Source organism: Anguilla anguilla, chromosome 9 (assembly GCF_013347855.1).
Source record: "Anguilla anguilla isolate fAngAng1 chromosome 9, fAngAng1.pri, whole genome shotgun sequence".
NCBI classification, from domain to species: domain Eukaryota; kingdom Metazoa; phylum Chordata; class Actinopteri; order Anguilliformes; family Anguillidae; genus Anguilla; species Anguilla anguilla.
In genome coordinates, this window is record NC_049209.1 from 365,001 (window position 1) to 377,691 (window position 12,691).

The following is a 12,691-nucleotide window of genomic DNA, read 5'->3' on the forward strand; positions in this document are numbered from 1 at the left end:
TCCCTCCTCTTCATAATCATCAAGCCTTTGTTGGCTGATGGCTGCTGCTTTTCCCCTCTTTGCGCTTATTTGGGCTCTCGCTCTGCCGGCCCCCCCCTCATTCACCCCCCCCCCCCCCCCCCCAGTCACCCCACAGCCCTGCAGCCCATTGGCTCGTCTCCTCCAGTTCAGCCACATCACTCAGCACTGAATCTGCTGATCCTCTCCATTCTGTGCTGTACTGTAATCTCTCTCTCTCTCTGCACATTACATTACATTACAGCATTTAGCAGACGCTCTTATCCAGAGCGACTTACACAACTTTTTACTCAGCATTTACACTGCAGCCATTTATACAGCTGGATATATACTGAAGCAAGGCTTACTCAAGGGTACAACGGCAGTGTCCTACCTAGGAAACGAACCTGTGACCTTTGAGGCCAGCTCCTTACCTATTATACAGGACTACACTGTGCACCTTGTAAGAGGAGTAATGCAGAGCACTAAAGCAGCACCCCAGTCTGCATCCACCTTTCACCCCCTTATTTACATGTAGTTATGTCAGAATTTCAGCAGTGATTACTAAGGCTGGGTGGTTGTCATGGAAATGACTGGGCACTTAAGGTTGACGCCTACCATCCAAAACTGTCGAAAAATGTGGGAGATCACAGAAATGGCAACTAAAAGAGAAAAAAGGCAAAAAACATGGAATCTGTGACACACGTGACTTCTGTGTCAAACACCCAGCCACACTGATCACTCCTGCCACATGATATAAGAAATGCGGCTGGTCACCCGTGTAACAACACAGCCGACCAATCCCCTTCCTCTGCGAAACTGGGCACTGGCGGCCATATTAGAGCGATGCACAGAGGCAGTGGTGGCCATATTAGAGCGATGCACAGAGGCAGGGGCGGCCATGTTAGAGCGATGCACAGAGGCAGTGGTGGCCATATTAGAGCGATGCACAGAGGCAGGGGCGGCCATGTTAGAGCGATGCACAGTGGCAGTGGTGGACATATTAGAGCGATGCATACAGGCAGCTAGCAGTCCTGTGCTATCAGATACTGCCTGCTGGGGTTTTCAGAAGCCTCACACTGTCCATAATGACTCCTTATCAACATTCTCTGTAATTACCGCTCTATGGGACGGGAACAGCCTAAAGTACCTCCACTATGAATGACTGGATGAGCAGAACCACAGAGATACAGGCTGACTGAGCCACCAAACAGGTCTCAGACCCAAGAGTGACCCGCGTGATTACGATCCGCACTGAGCGGTACCGTGGGGGGGGGCGGGGGGGGGGGGGGGGGGGGGGGGCTGATCCCAGGGCCTGAATAACGCTGACATTAAACAGGACCAGAACAAACTCAAACAGAAAATGCCAGTGATAGGAGCTCATTGATAAGGAGATGTAGGCTACCATTTCGACCAATGATTGGAGCTCAGTGATAAGGAGATGTACGCTACCATTTGGGCCAATGATTGGAGCTCAGTGATAAGGAGATGTAGGCTACCATTTGGGCCAATGATTGGAGCTCAGTGATAAGGAGATGTAGCCTACCATTTGGAAAGCCTAGGTTGGAAAAAACATGTTCTAATGAGTCCTTGTTGGATATTGGTTAGTAACATTTATAGCTACAAAACAAGAGTATGACTAGAGTGACAAAGGTACCATTCAAATAAAGAATTAATGGTGAAATTGGTGTTTTTCTTCTCCTCTTTCAGGAGTTACGAACACTTCAGAGTTTTGAACGACCCAATTCCCAAAGTATTCCCCTCTCGGAGGTTTTTGGCGTATCTCAGTGAAGCACACACAGGGAAGGGAGCAGTCGGGTGTTTGGACACAGCTACAGGGAAAAGGAGAGACTCTCATCAGTCAGAAACAATGGAAGCCATTCACCAGACCACTACCACAATGAGCCAGGCCTTGCACCCACACCACAGTGACACATATACGGGACAGACCTGCGTCCAGTAGGGGGCGCTCCCCTCCGCTGTGCCACTCTGCTGCATTCCACACGAGGGCTGGCGGGGACAAACACAGCGCTGAAACCAAGCCGCGCATCGCGCAGCGACAGAGCTCCTCAACACTCTCCTCTTCCCCTTCCCCGCTTTGCAGGCACAGGGAAACCGTACTGCAGAACACTCTGTGTGTGTGTGTGAGTGTGTGTGTGTGTGTGTGTGTGTGTGTGAGTGAGTGTGTTCGTGCGTGTGCGTGAGCGTGTGCGTGTGCGTGTGCATGTGCGTGTGCGTGTGTGTGTGTGTGTGTGTGAGTGTGAGTGTGTGTGTGTGTGTGAGTGTGAGTGTGTGTGTGTGTGTGTGAGTGTGTGTGTGTGTGTGTGTGTGTGTGTGAGTGTGTGTGTGTGTGTGTGTGTGTGTGTGTGTGTGTGCCAGCATTACCGAACTGCGTAAGTGCCTCAGCACAGCGCTGCTCATAAACATCAGGACCCTCTTTTAAAAGGGCAGCCCAGCTGTCTCACAGATACTACACTCTTCTCCTGCATTCTGTCTACATTTTTGGTTTATTTTTTTTCTCAGCCTTTACTGCATTTTCTCTTGTTTTACGCAGTTCCCGCTCAAGCTGAAGGTTTTATTCTGTTGAACTGTCAGTAAACGAAGTGGTTCTTAGCAGATAACACAGCATGGCCTGCGGGACACTGAGATGGGAATTCCTCGCAGTATTTCACAGGTACAACATCTCCTGAACCTTCAGAGAAACAAATGAATCTCCTCACCTCAACCTGACAGCTTAGAGGACTCAGAGGTCATGACCACTGGGCGTCAAGAGAGCAAATGATCAAGATTAGCAAAAAAAAAAAAAGCCAATTAAAAAATATATATAAGCTGAACTGAAATGAGGCCATAGATTCACTGTAGATGCAGAAGCCTGATCTGGGAGAAAACAGTTCTTCACTCTCTCACCATAAACACATGCTAAAAGATTTATCTGATAAACATTTCATTACTGTCATAGGAGGCCGTGCCACCAAAAATCTGGGACAAGCCCATCCTACGTCTACCGCAAGAGCGAAGAGGAAATGAGACTCACTCAGACTGCTCGGCAATTATTCCTAATGATCGTCAGTTTAGCCCAAGCCATGTGTGCTAAGCCAGGTGGGACCAGTCACACTGGGGCGGCCGTTTCCCAGACAGGAAGTGACACGATGAGACGGGGACAGCGCTGCTCACCCTCACGACCTGCCCCTCCCTCTTGCCGTCCCACGCCCAGCTGCGTTTGGTGAAGTAGTTGACGGTGGCGAACTCGATGAGGGCGGAGAAGACGAAGGCGTAGCAGACAGCCATGAACCAGTCCATGGCGGTGGCGTACGCCACCTTGGGGAGGGAGTTCCGGGCGCTGATGCTCAGGGTGGTCATGGTGAGCACGGTGGTGACCCCTGCAGGGAGAGAGACAGAGACACGGGGAGAGGGGGTCAGCACGGTGGGGAGGGGGGGTCAGCACGGTGGTGACCCCTGTAGGGAGAGAGACAGAGACACGGGGAGAGGGGGTCAGCACGGTGGGGAGGGGGGGTCAGCATGGTGGGCAGAGGGGGTCAGCACGGTGGTGACCCCTGTAGGGAGAGAGGGGGGGAGAGGGGGTCAGCACGGTGGGCAGAGGGGGTCAGCACGGTGGTGACCCCTGTAGGGAGAGAGACAGAGACACAGGGAGAGGGGGTCAGCACGGTGGTGACCCCTGTAGGGAGAGAGACAGAGACACAGGGAGAGGGGGTCAGCACGGTGGGCAGAGGGGGTCAGCACGGTGGGCAGAGGGGGTCAGCACGGTGGGCAGAGGGGGTCAGCATGGTGGTGACCCCTGTAGGGAGAGAGACAGAGACACAGGGAGAGGGGGTCAGCACGGTGGTGGCTCCTGCAGGGAGGCGGGGGGGGGGGGGGGAGATGGGGTCAGCATGGTGGTGACCCCTGTAGGGAGAGAGACAGAGACACAGGGAGAGGGGGTCAGCACGGTGGGCAGAGGGGGTCAGCACGGTGGGCAGAGGGGGTCAGCATGGTGGTGACCCCTGTAGGGAGAGAGACAGAGACACAGGGAGAGGGGGTCAGCACGGTGGTGACCCCTGTAGGGAGAGAGACAGAGACACAGGGAGAGGGGGTCAGCACAGTGGGTCAGCATGGTGGTGACCCCTGCAGAGAGAGAGTGAGAGAGACATGGGGAGGGGGGTCAGCACGGTGGTGACTCCTGCAGGGAGAGAGGGGGGGAGAGGGGGCCAGGACGGTGGAGAGGGGGGGTGAGCACGGTGGGAAGAGGGTGAGCACGAGGAGGGGGGGTCAGCACAAACACACTAAACACTCCAATACACAAACAAGAGGAAAAGAACAGACACAAATATCCAGGAGATGTGTGTGTGTGTGTGTGTGTGTGTGTGGAGGAATGAGACATGCCTCCTGCCATCAGACCTGAGACATTTACATCACAAACACACAAACGCAGCTGGGCTCTCTGATTCAGAACACGGTTAACTGTGTGTGCATGTGCGTGTATGTGTGTGTGCGTGTGTGTGGGTGTGTGTGTGTGTGCATGTGCGTGAAATTTATTCTCACATGTGCACACACACACACACACACACACGTACACACATATTCTGACTAGCACGTTTCAGATCACTGGTTCAAATGAATGGCAGGAGGTTAATACTGATCTGCGCATCGATCTGTCAGGAATTCATATGATAATTCCCTTCCGCTCACCTTGAATTTGCAAATTAATGAATAATTACATCTTACATCAATCACCATGAAATCAGCATATAAATCAGGAATGAATAATCTTCTGATTGACTTTGAATAGTTCAATAGTTTATAAAAAGCCAGAGTAATTCTCTTTTTTCTTTTGCCAGATGCATTGTAGTACTGAAGTAATCAAATCTCTTTCTGTCTAAAATGGAGTTAATACAGACAGCTGTCACGTGACCTTGTGAAGTGTCAGAAGTCCATTAGTCAGCAGTAAATGTAATCAACTTGCAACATCTTACTCAGGTAAGTTATTTAAAGAAAGCAGTTATTTAAAGTTAGCATGCTGACTTGACACTTCAGCTTCTGAAAACAAATTGAGAATTTAAAAAACTAATATTTTTCATCAATAAAACAAGGCAATGTACTGAATGAAGTCCAGAGGAAGAGAGATGTGGTGTGAATACTAAAACTAGGTCCTGTGTCTCTTTCCCAAAATTATATTAAGAATTAACAATGATGTATAAAGCCTGCGGATATTTAGTTGGTGGCAGGTGGCTTCCTCTTTTAAAAAGCAATATCCTCTCCCGTACCTTCCAGTTTCGCTGACATGAATATTGAAAAGCAAATAACTTGTACACAGAGGAGTGAAGCTGTTCTGTCCCTTTGGCCTGTTAGCAAGCCTCTGGCCAAGAGTTAAAATGGAAATTAATTAGCATATCACACAGCTAGACACAAACTAGGGTGGTGTACAAACAGAAAACTATAACTACACCTTACTGTAGCCAAAACCTTAGAGGACTTACACATTTGTGTAAAAAAGTGGTTTTAATTAAATTAGATAAAAGAAATACAAATAAATTAATTTAAGTTAAGGAAGAAATACAGTTAGAAAGTATGTTTTGACAGAGAAAAGACTTGAAGTGAAGGCCTCTGGGATTTTGAGCACAGACTTCATACTGAACATGAAAGAAGGGCTTTTAAAAAGGACAAAAATAAGGAGCAAGTCACTGAACCGTCATACAGCCTGAAACCTCTGAACACATGGACAAAGCACACAGACTGAAACCTCTGATGACTGGGACAGTGCACACAGACTGAAACCTCTGATGACTGGGACAGTACACACAGACTGAAACCTCTGATGACTGGGACAGTGCACACAGACTGAAACCTCTGATGACTGGGACAGTACACACAGACTGAAACCTCTGATGACTGGGACAGTACACACAGACTGAAACCTCTGATGACTGGGACAGTACACACAGACTGAAACCTCTGATGACTGGGACAGTGCACACAGACTGAAACCTCTGATGACTGGGACAGTGCACACAGACTGAAACCTCTGATGACTGTGACAGTACACACAGACTGAAACCTCTGATGACTGGGACAGTACACACAGACTGAAACCTCTGATGACTGGGACAGTGCACACAGACTGAAACCTCTGATGACTGGGACAGTGCACACAGACTGAAACCTCTGATGACTGGGACAGTACACACAGACTGAAACCTCTGATGACTCGGACAGTACACACAGACTGAAACCTCTGATGACTGGGACAGTACACACAGACTGAAACCTCTGATGACTCGGACAGTACACACAGACTGAAACCTCTGATGACTCGGACAGTACACACAGACTGAAACCTCTGATGACTCGGACAGTGCACACAGACTGAAACCTCTGATGACTCGGACAGTGCACACAGACTGAAACCTCTGATGACTCGGAGAGTGCACACAGACTGTACCTTTGTCTTTCCTTCAGATTGACAGCAGGCTGTGATAATGGGGTCAGATTAAAGAGCTTTAGGGGGAAAACACACACAGACCTGAGCCACGACTCTCAAAGGAAGTCCAGACTAAGTGAAAGAGCGACTCCAGGACTGAGGGGTAATTGAAAAATGTGACCATCCCATGCTGCGCTAATCTGCTCATTTTAAAACAGGGGATCTCTCGCCTATCCCTGCAGTGTGTGACTGGCAACCAGGATCTCCCACCTATCCCTGCAGTGTGTGACTGGCAACCAGGATTTCCATGAAAAGAGAACTGAGAAGATGAAGCACAGCCGTGTGAAATCCGGATCGGTCACAGGTGACTGCACGCTGGCCTTTGCTCTCTGTGTTTCTTTGGAAATAACAGAATAAAAAGATTAGGTGTCCATCACAGCAGATATAAGCAGCCATTCCACATGGCCTGCTCTCAGCTGCTGCAGTGGTAAAGGAAAATAAAAACGGCCATTTTACAACTAGAGAGGTGCATTTATCAGACTCACTGCCACAAATACACTGGTACACATAAAACTGGTTTGTCTTGTAAATGTCTTCACAGGAGAAATAATATAATTGATTAGGTTACTTGCGAATAAAAATAAAAATTCTCTGAGTCAGTACTGAACTGAATACTTGCAATGGGTTGCTTTTATTAGGCCGGTCTCTACATGACTGAGCTGAATTCTGGGGAAAAGTGCGTACAGTACGTCATCTAAACCCTAACGCTGAAATGAGCAGCTGAGAGAGAATTAAAAGTGCCATTATCATTATCAATTTACATAATGTTAATTACAATGCAATGCGATGGTGATGCTCTTCATTACACTTAGCATACACCTTCATGTGCACCTGGAAAAAAAAGAGAATATTAACTCTTGAGTGTTATCCTTAAATTTATTGTATCAAGACAGATTCATCCATAGTGTAATGTGTCAGCTCAAAGCATCTCGTCCTACACTTGGGTGGGTGAAATTATTACACACAGCATGACCCACAGGAAACATCAGGTTATTACACACAGGATGATCCACAGGAAATATCAGGTTATTACACACAGGATGATCCACAGGAAACATCAGGTTATTACACACAGGATGATCCACAGGAAACATCAGGTTATTACACACAGGATGATCCACAGGAAACATCAGGTTATTACACACAGGATGATCCACAGGAAACATCAGGTTATTACACACAGGATGATCCACAGGAAATATCAGGTTATTACACACAGGATGATCCACAGGAAACATCAGGTTATTACACACAGGATGATCCACAGGAAACATCAGGTTATTACACACAGGATGATCCACAGGAAACATCAGGTTATTACACACAGGATGATCCACAGGAAACATCAGGTTATTACACACAGGATGATCTGCAGGAAATATCAGGTTATTACACACAGGATGATCCACAGGAAACATCAGGTTATTACACACAGGATGATCCACAGGAAACATCAGGTTATTACACACAGGATGATCCACGGCCTGCCAGAGAAATCTGGGCCCCAGCACTCGGCCACAAAGTGAACTATTAATGAAACATCAGCTTTCAAGAGGCTTTTGGGAGCTCCTAATATATTAATATATACTTAAATTGGCTCCAATGTAACGGGACAGGTGAGTTCTGTTTCCTTAAACATTATGAGTTCCACAGCGCGGCGCTCGTATCCGAGGGGCCGACGTTCATCTGCCAGCGGAATGCTGGCGGACTGGGCGGCCAGAGCGGGAGCCGGAGACTCGAACCCCCGGCTGTGCCGTAATAAACACATTCTGAGCACATCACAGGTGGGCGAGGCTGCTGGAGCGCACAAGCCTCCGCCTGTCCTCCACGCTGGAGCCGTTACACCCTGCATCCTGTTCCACCCCTCCTCCACGCTGGAGCCGTTACACCCTGCATCCTGTTCCACCCCTCCTCCACGCTGGAGCCGTTACACCCTGCATCCTGTTCCACCCCTCCTCCACGCTGGAGCCGTTACACCCTGCATCCTGTTCCACCCCTCCTCCATGCTGGAGCCGTTACACCCTGCATCCTGTTCCACCCCTCCTCCACACAGGAGCTGTTACACCCTGCATCCTGTTCCACCCCTCCTCCACGCTGGAGCCGTTACACCCTGCATCCTGTTCCACCCCTCCTCCACGCTGGAGCCGTTATACCCTGCATCCTGTTCCACCCCTCCTCCACGCAGGAGCCATTACACCCTGCATCCTGTTCCACCCCTCCTCCACACAGGAGCCGTTACACCCTGCATCCTGTTCCACCCCTCCTCCACGCAGGAGCTGTTACACCCTGCATCCTGTTCCACCCCGCCCTCCTACTGCCAGTGGTCAGAGACACGTTCTGTTTCTGCCCACACTTCAGCCTTTCCTAAGCACTGTCCATGCTAAGCACTGCATTTATGGAAAATAATGTACCATACTACACTATATCATACTATACTATGCAATGCTATACTATACTATACTATACAGCATATGTGTGTTTAATACTTTATAAATTAAATTATACATTTTTGTATCCCGGGTTCAGTTTAAAGTTTCGAACAAGCCCCATTCACAAATCTCTCAGATCCCAGAGGCTGTACTGCAGAAACAGTGGTTTCTACTCCATTCATCAGAGTGATGTAGTTCAGAATGCATCCAGACTTCCTGCACATAAAAGAGTAAAGAGCTCCTGTACCCCTTCAGCACTGGGGATGTGGGGGAGGGTTCTCATTCAGCACTGGGGATGTGGGGATGTGGGGGAGGGTACTCATGCAGCACTGGGGATGTGGGGGCGGGTTCTGCAGGTTTAAGGACACACTTCAGCAGTAAATAGCCCTTGTAGCTGTAGACGTGGAGATGTCAGCTGGTGCCCATGGCAACATCGTACAGCGGTGCTGAGAAGCCCCAGTCCTCCAGTCTGATAGAGTTCCTGATGCCCTCTATGACACAGGGCCACCTGCTCTACAGATGGTGCACAGGGGAGATTTATGCCCCACAGGGTAAATATATACCCCACAGGGGAGATTTATACCCCCCAGGGGAGATATATACCCCACAGGAGAGATATATACCCCACTGGGGAGATATCTGCCCCACGGGTAAGATATATACCCCACAGGGGAGATATCCCACAGGTAAGATATGTACCCCACAGGGGAGGGGAGAACATAAACAGGGTCAGCCAAGGCAGTAAGAGCAGAATCTGATAAAGACGAGGCCCACTCTTTATTTCCCAGATAGCCCTAAATCCCCTCAGTGACAGCATTCTAGTTTAGCTGCTTGTGCGAAAAGGAGACGGAGACAAGCTTTGTTAGTGTGAGTTTAAATCACCTGCTCACACCCCGTCCAGCAGTCAGTCATATTCACATACACCTGCGGAGAGCCACAAGCAAAATTATGTTGGAAAAATTATATCAACATCCATAAATCTGGCATGTAAATTAAGCATCTGAAGCATGTGCGTGCTTCAGTGGCATATAAACAGTAACTGCACTTTCAAATGATATACAGACAGTTCCTATATATGTTTATGATGTTCAATTCCCATATATTTTTGGGTCGAGCATGAGGAGGTCGGCGCAACAATGCCTTAAATCCTACAAAGTTTATGAAAATTTGTAGGTGGTTAAAGGTTTTGTTGGGGAACTTGAATGTGTGGCGGGGGGCGGGGGGTCAGGGGGTGTTATTTCTATTCCATTTAGACAAATTTACAAAACCAACTGTTGGGGATAAAACACTAAAACACTCCATCTTCTTAGCATAGCAACAGTCTCTAAGGATGGCAGGACTTGTAGATATTTTGCTAACGGTCAACTGAGGAGACATTACTGAGCCACGCGATTGGTGGTGAGACATTACTGAGCCACGCGATTGGTGGGGAGACATTACTGAGCTATTGGCAATGGAACATGTAGGCAGATACATTAATCTGGTAGCAGAACCTTCAGCCTAACCAGAGCAATAGAGGAATGTTCCTGAACACATATGCAGCGTTGCTTCAATTAAGCCTCGCGTTGGAGTTACAGACAAAAGATTTGTTCTCTTCCTGAAATTTAAAATCATGTTATGCTGCAAGGGAATATTTCTTCCGCCATGATTTAGAATAATATTGGCAGAGCTCTGCTCGTGTTGGCGGTTTGGCTGGATTCCATCTGGATGAGAGGAGAAACCACGGAGGTGCTGTAGGATCCCGTGCACCTGACACAGGAGGGCTGAAGGTCTGTGGCTTTGCCTCAGATGTTTAACACTGAATGAACAAGAATCTCCAGAACCTTCTCCAGCGCTCTGTCTCTGTCCCGAGCCAGAGACGCCACGCACGGCACCAATTTATGTCTTTGCCCCTGGAGAAACACAGCCTCAATTCTCCAACTTAATTTTGCTCCAACTTTGCTCCAGCTAATCTGAAATTAATTAAGCGGTTTTCACTGAGCGAGATAATTACAGGTGAACCCAGTGATCCAAGCACAGGCCTCGACTCAAATTCATCACTGTCCGGGGACAGACAGCCGTAAACCACCGGCGAGCTGCTTTCCTGTGAAAAAAACTCATAGAACCCAGCCTTACTGCGTTTGCTCCTCCACCCCCAGCCCTCCACCTCAGCAAACACACAACATACAGAAACATGCAGAAACACACAGAAACACACAACACACAGAAACACGCAGAAACACACAGAAACACACACACAGAAACACACAACACACAGAAACACACAGAAACACACACACAGAAACACACAACACACAGAAACACATAGAAACATACACACAGAAACACACACACAGAAACACACAACACACAGAAACACATAGAAACATACACACAGAAACACACAGCCATGTGACTGAAACACACAGTCATGTGACTGAAAGGATACCCGCCCTGCTGCTGTGCATCAGTGTGCTACATTCTCCCGGGGTGGGGGCTGGCGGGTCGGGGGGGTTAGCAGTAGCTCAGTCACGTCAGGGTTAGAGCGGATGCTCAGTCTCATCCTTAAGGAGGGGGGGCGGGGGGATGGGGGGGTCAGATGCTCAGACTCATCCTTAAGGAGGGGGGGTCAGATGCTCAGACTCATCCTTAAGGAGGGGGGGCAGGGGGATGGGGGGCGGGGGGATGGGGGGGTCAGATGCTCAGACTCATCCTTAAGGAGGGGGGGGCGGGGGGATGGGGGGTCAGATGCTCAGACTCATCCTTAAGGAGGGGGGGCGGGGGGATGGGGGGGTCAGATGCTCAGACTCATCCTTAAGGAGGGGGGGCGGGGGGATGGGGGGTCAGATGCTCAGACTCACCCTTAAGGAGGGGGGGGCGGGGGGATGGGGGGTCAGATGCTCAGACTCATCCTTAAGGAGGGGGGGCGGGGGGATGGGGGGTCAGATGCTCAGACTCATCCTTAAGGAGGGGGGGCAGGGGGATGGGGGGTCAGATGCTCAAACTCACCAAACACGGTGCGGGCGGGGACGGACTCTCGGTTGAGCCAGAAGGACACCTGAGACAATATCACAGTCATGATGCAGGGCAGGTACGTCTGAATCACAAAGTAGCCAATCTTCCTTTTCAGGTGGAAGTATGTGGTCATCACTATGTATTCTCCTGGGGGAAACAGAGGGAGAGAGAGATCAATAGAGAGAAAGAGAGAGAGGGTATGAAGTATTAATAAAGCTCATGTTCAATCCAGACACACAGTTGAAACATATTCAATAAGCATTATTATTTACGTGTTAACACACCGATGTGCATGCTCATGTTAAACACTGCAGAAACAATTGACATAAATAGCAGAGCGATGCTTCAGAGAGTGGAATCTGTTTGAGTGGAGGTCGATAGATTGCTCGGTTCCCTTTGGATATGACGGTTTGAGAAATAGACGTCTTCCACCATTAAAAAGGCATGAGTGGGAAAACGAACCTCGCACAGATGAAGCAGACACTTCTGTTCACCGCACCTCCAAACTGCTTCATGATCAGATAAGATAAAACACAGCTGCCATAAAACTGCGGAGTTTTTATACAGCAACTTCACCGATTTCATTTATGGCCTTAAAAGTGCTGAGCAGTGATTGTCTGAATGCCTAATGCGTACGACAGGAGGAGAAATGACAAATACATGCACGCCTTTCCAAAGAGCCTTTTTATTTAACGGAAAGCGAGACAGAAGACAGGACGATTAAACAAGAGAGAAAGGAAGACACTCACAGTCTTCAATACCTGCCAGAAAAGAGCACTGAGTAACTGTTGTTTAG

At 48.8% G+C, this 12,691-nt stretch overlaps 1 protein-coding gene across 3 annotated transcripts in view; it reads right to left on the reverse strand.

The window, feature by feature from the left end:
* gabra3 (gamma-aminobutyric acid type A receptor subunit alpha3) overlaps positions 1-12,691 on the reverse strand; it is a 93,976-nt gene that overhangs the window by 7,160 nt on the left and 74,125 nt on the right. For 2 of the 3 annotated variants that reach the window (XM_035434815.1, XM_035434816.1), the window contains exons 8-10: positions 11,890-12,042; positions 3,172-3,377; positions 1,948-2,007 (exon numbers count right to left, since the gene is read on the reverse strand). In XM_035434815.1, the coding sequence (XP_035290706.1) occupies positions 1,948-2,007; positions 3,172-3,377; positions 11,890-12,042 (419 nt within the window). The remainder of the gene's footprint in view (positions 1-1,947; positions 2,008-3,171; positions 3,378-11,889; positions 12,043-12,691) is intronic. The other variant, XM_035434817.1, reaches the window with a different exon arrangement.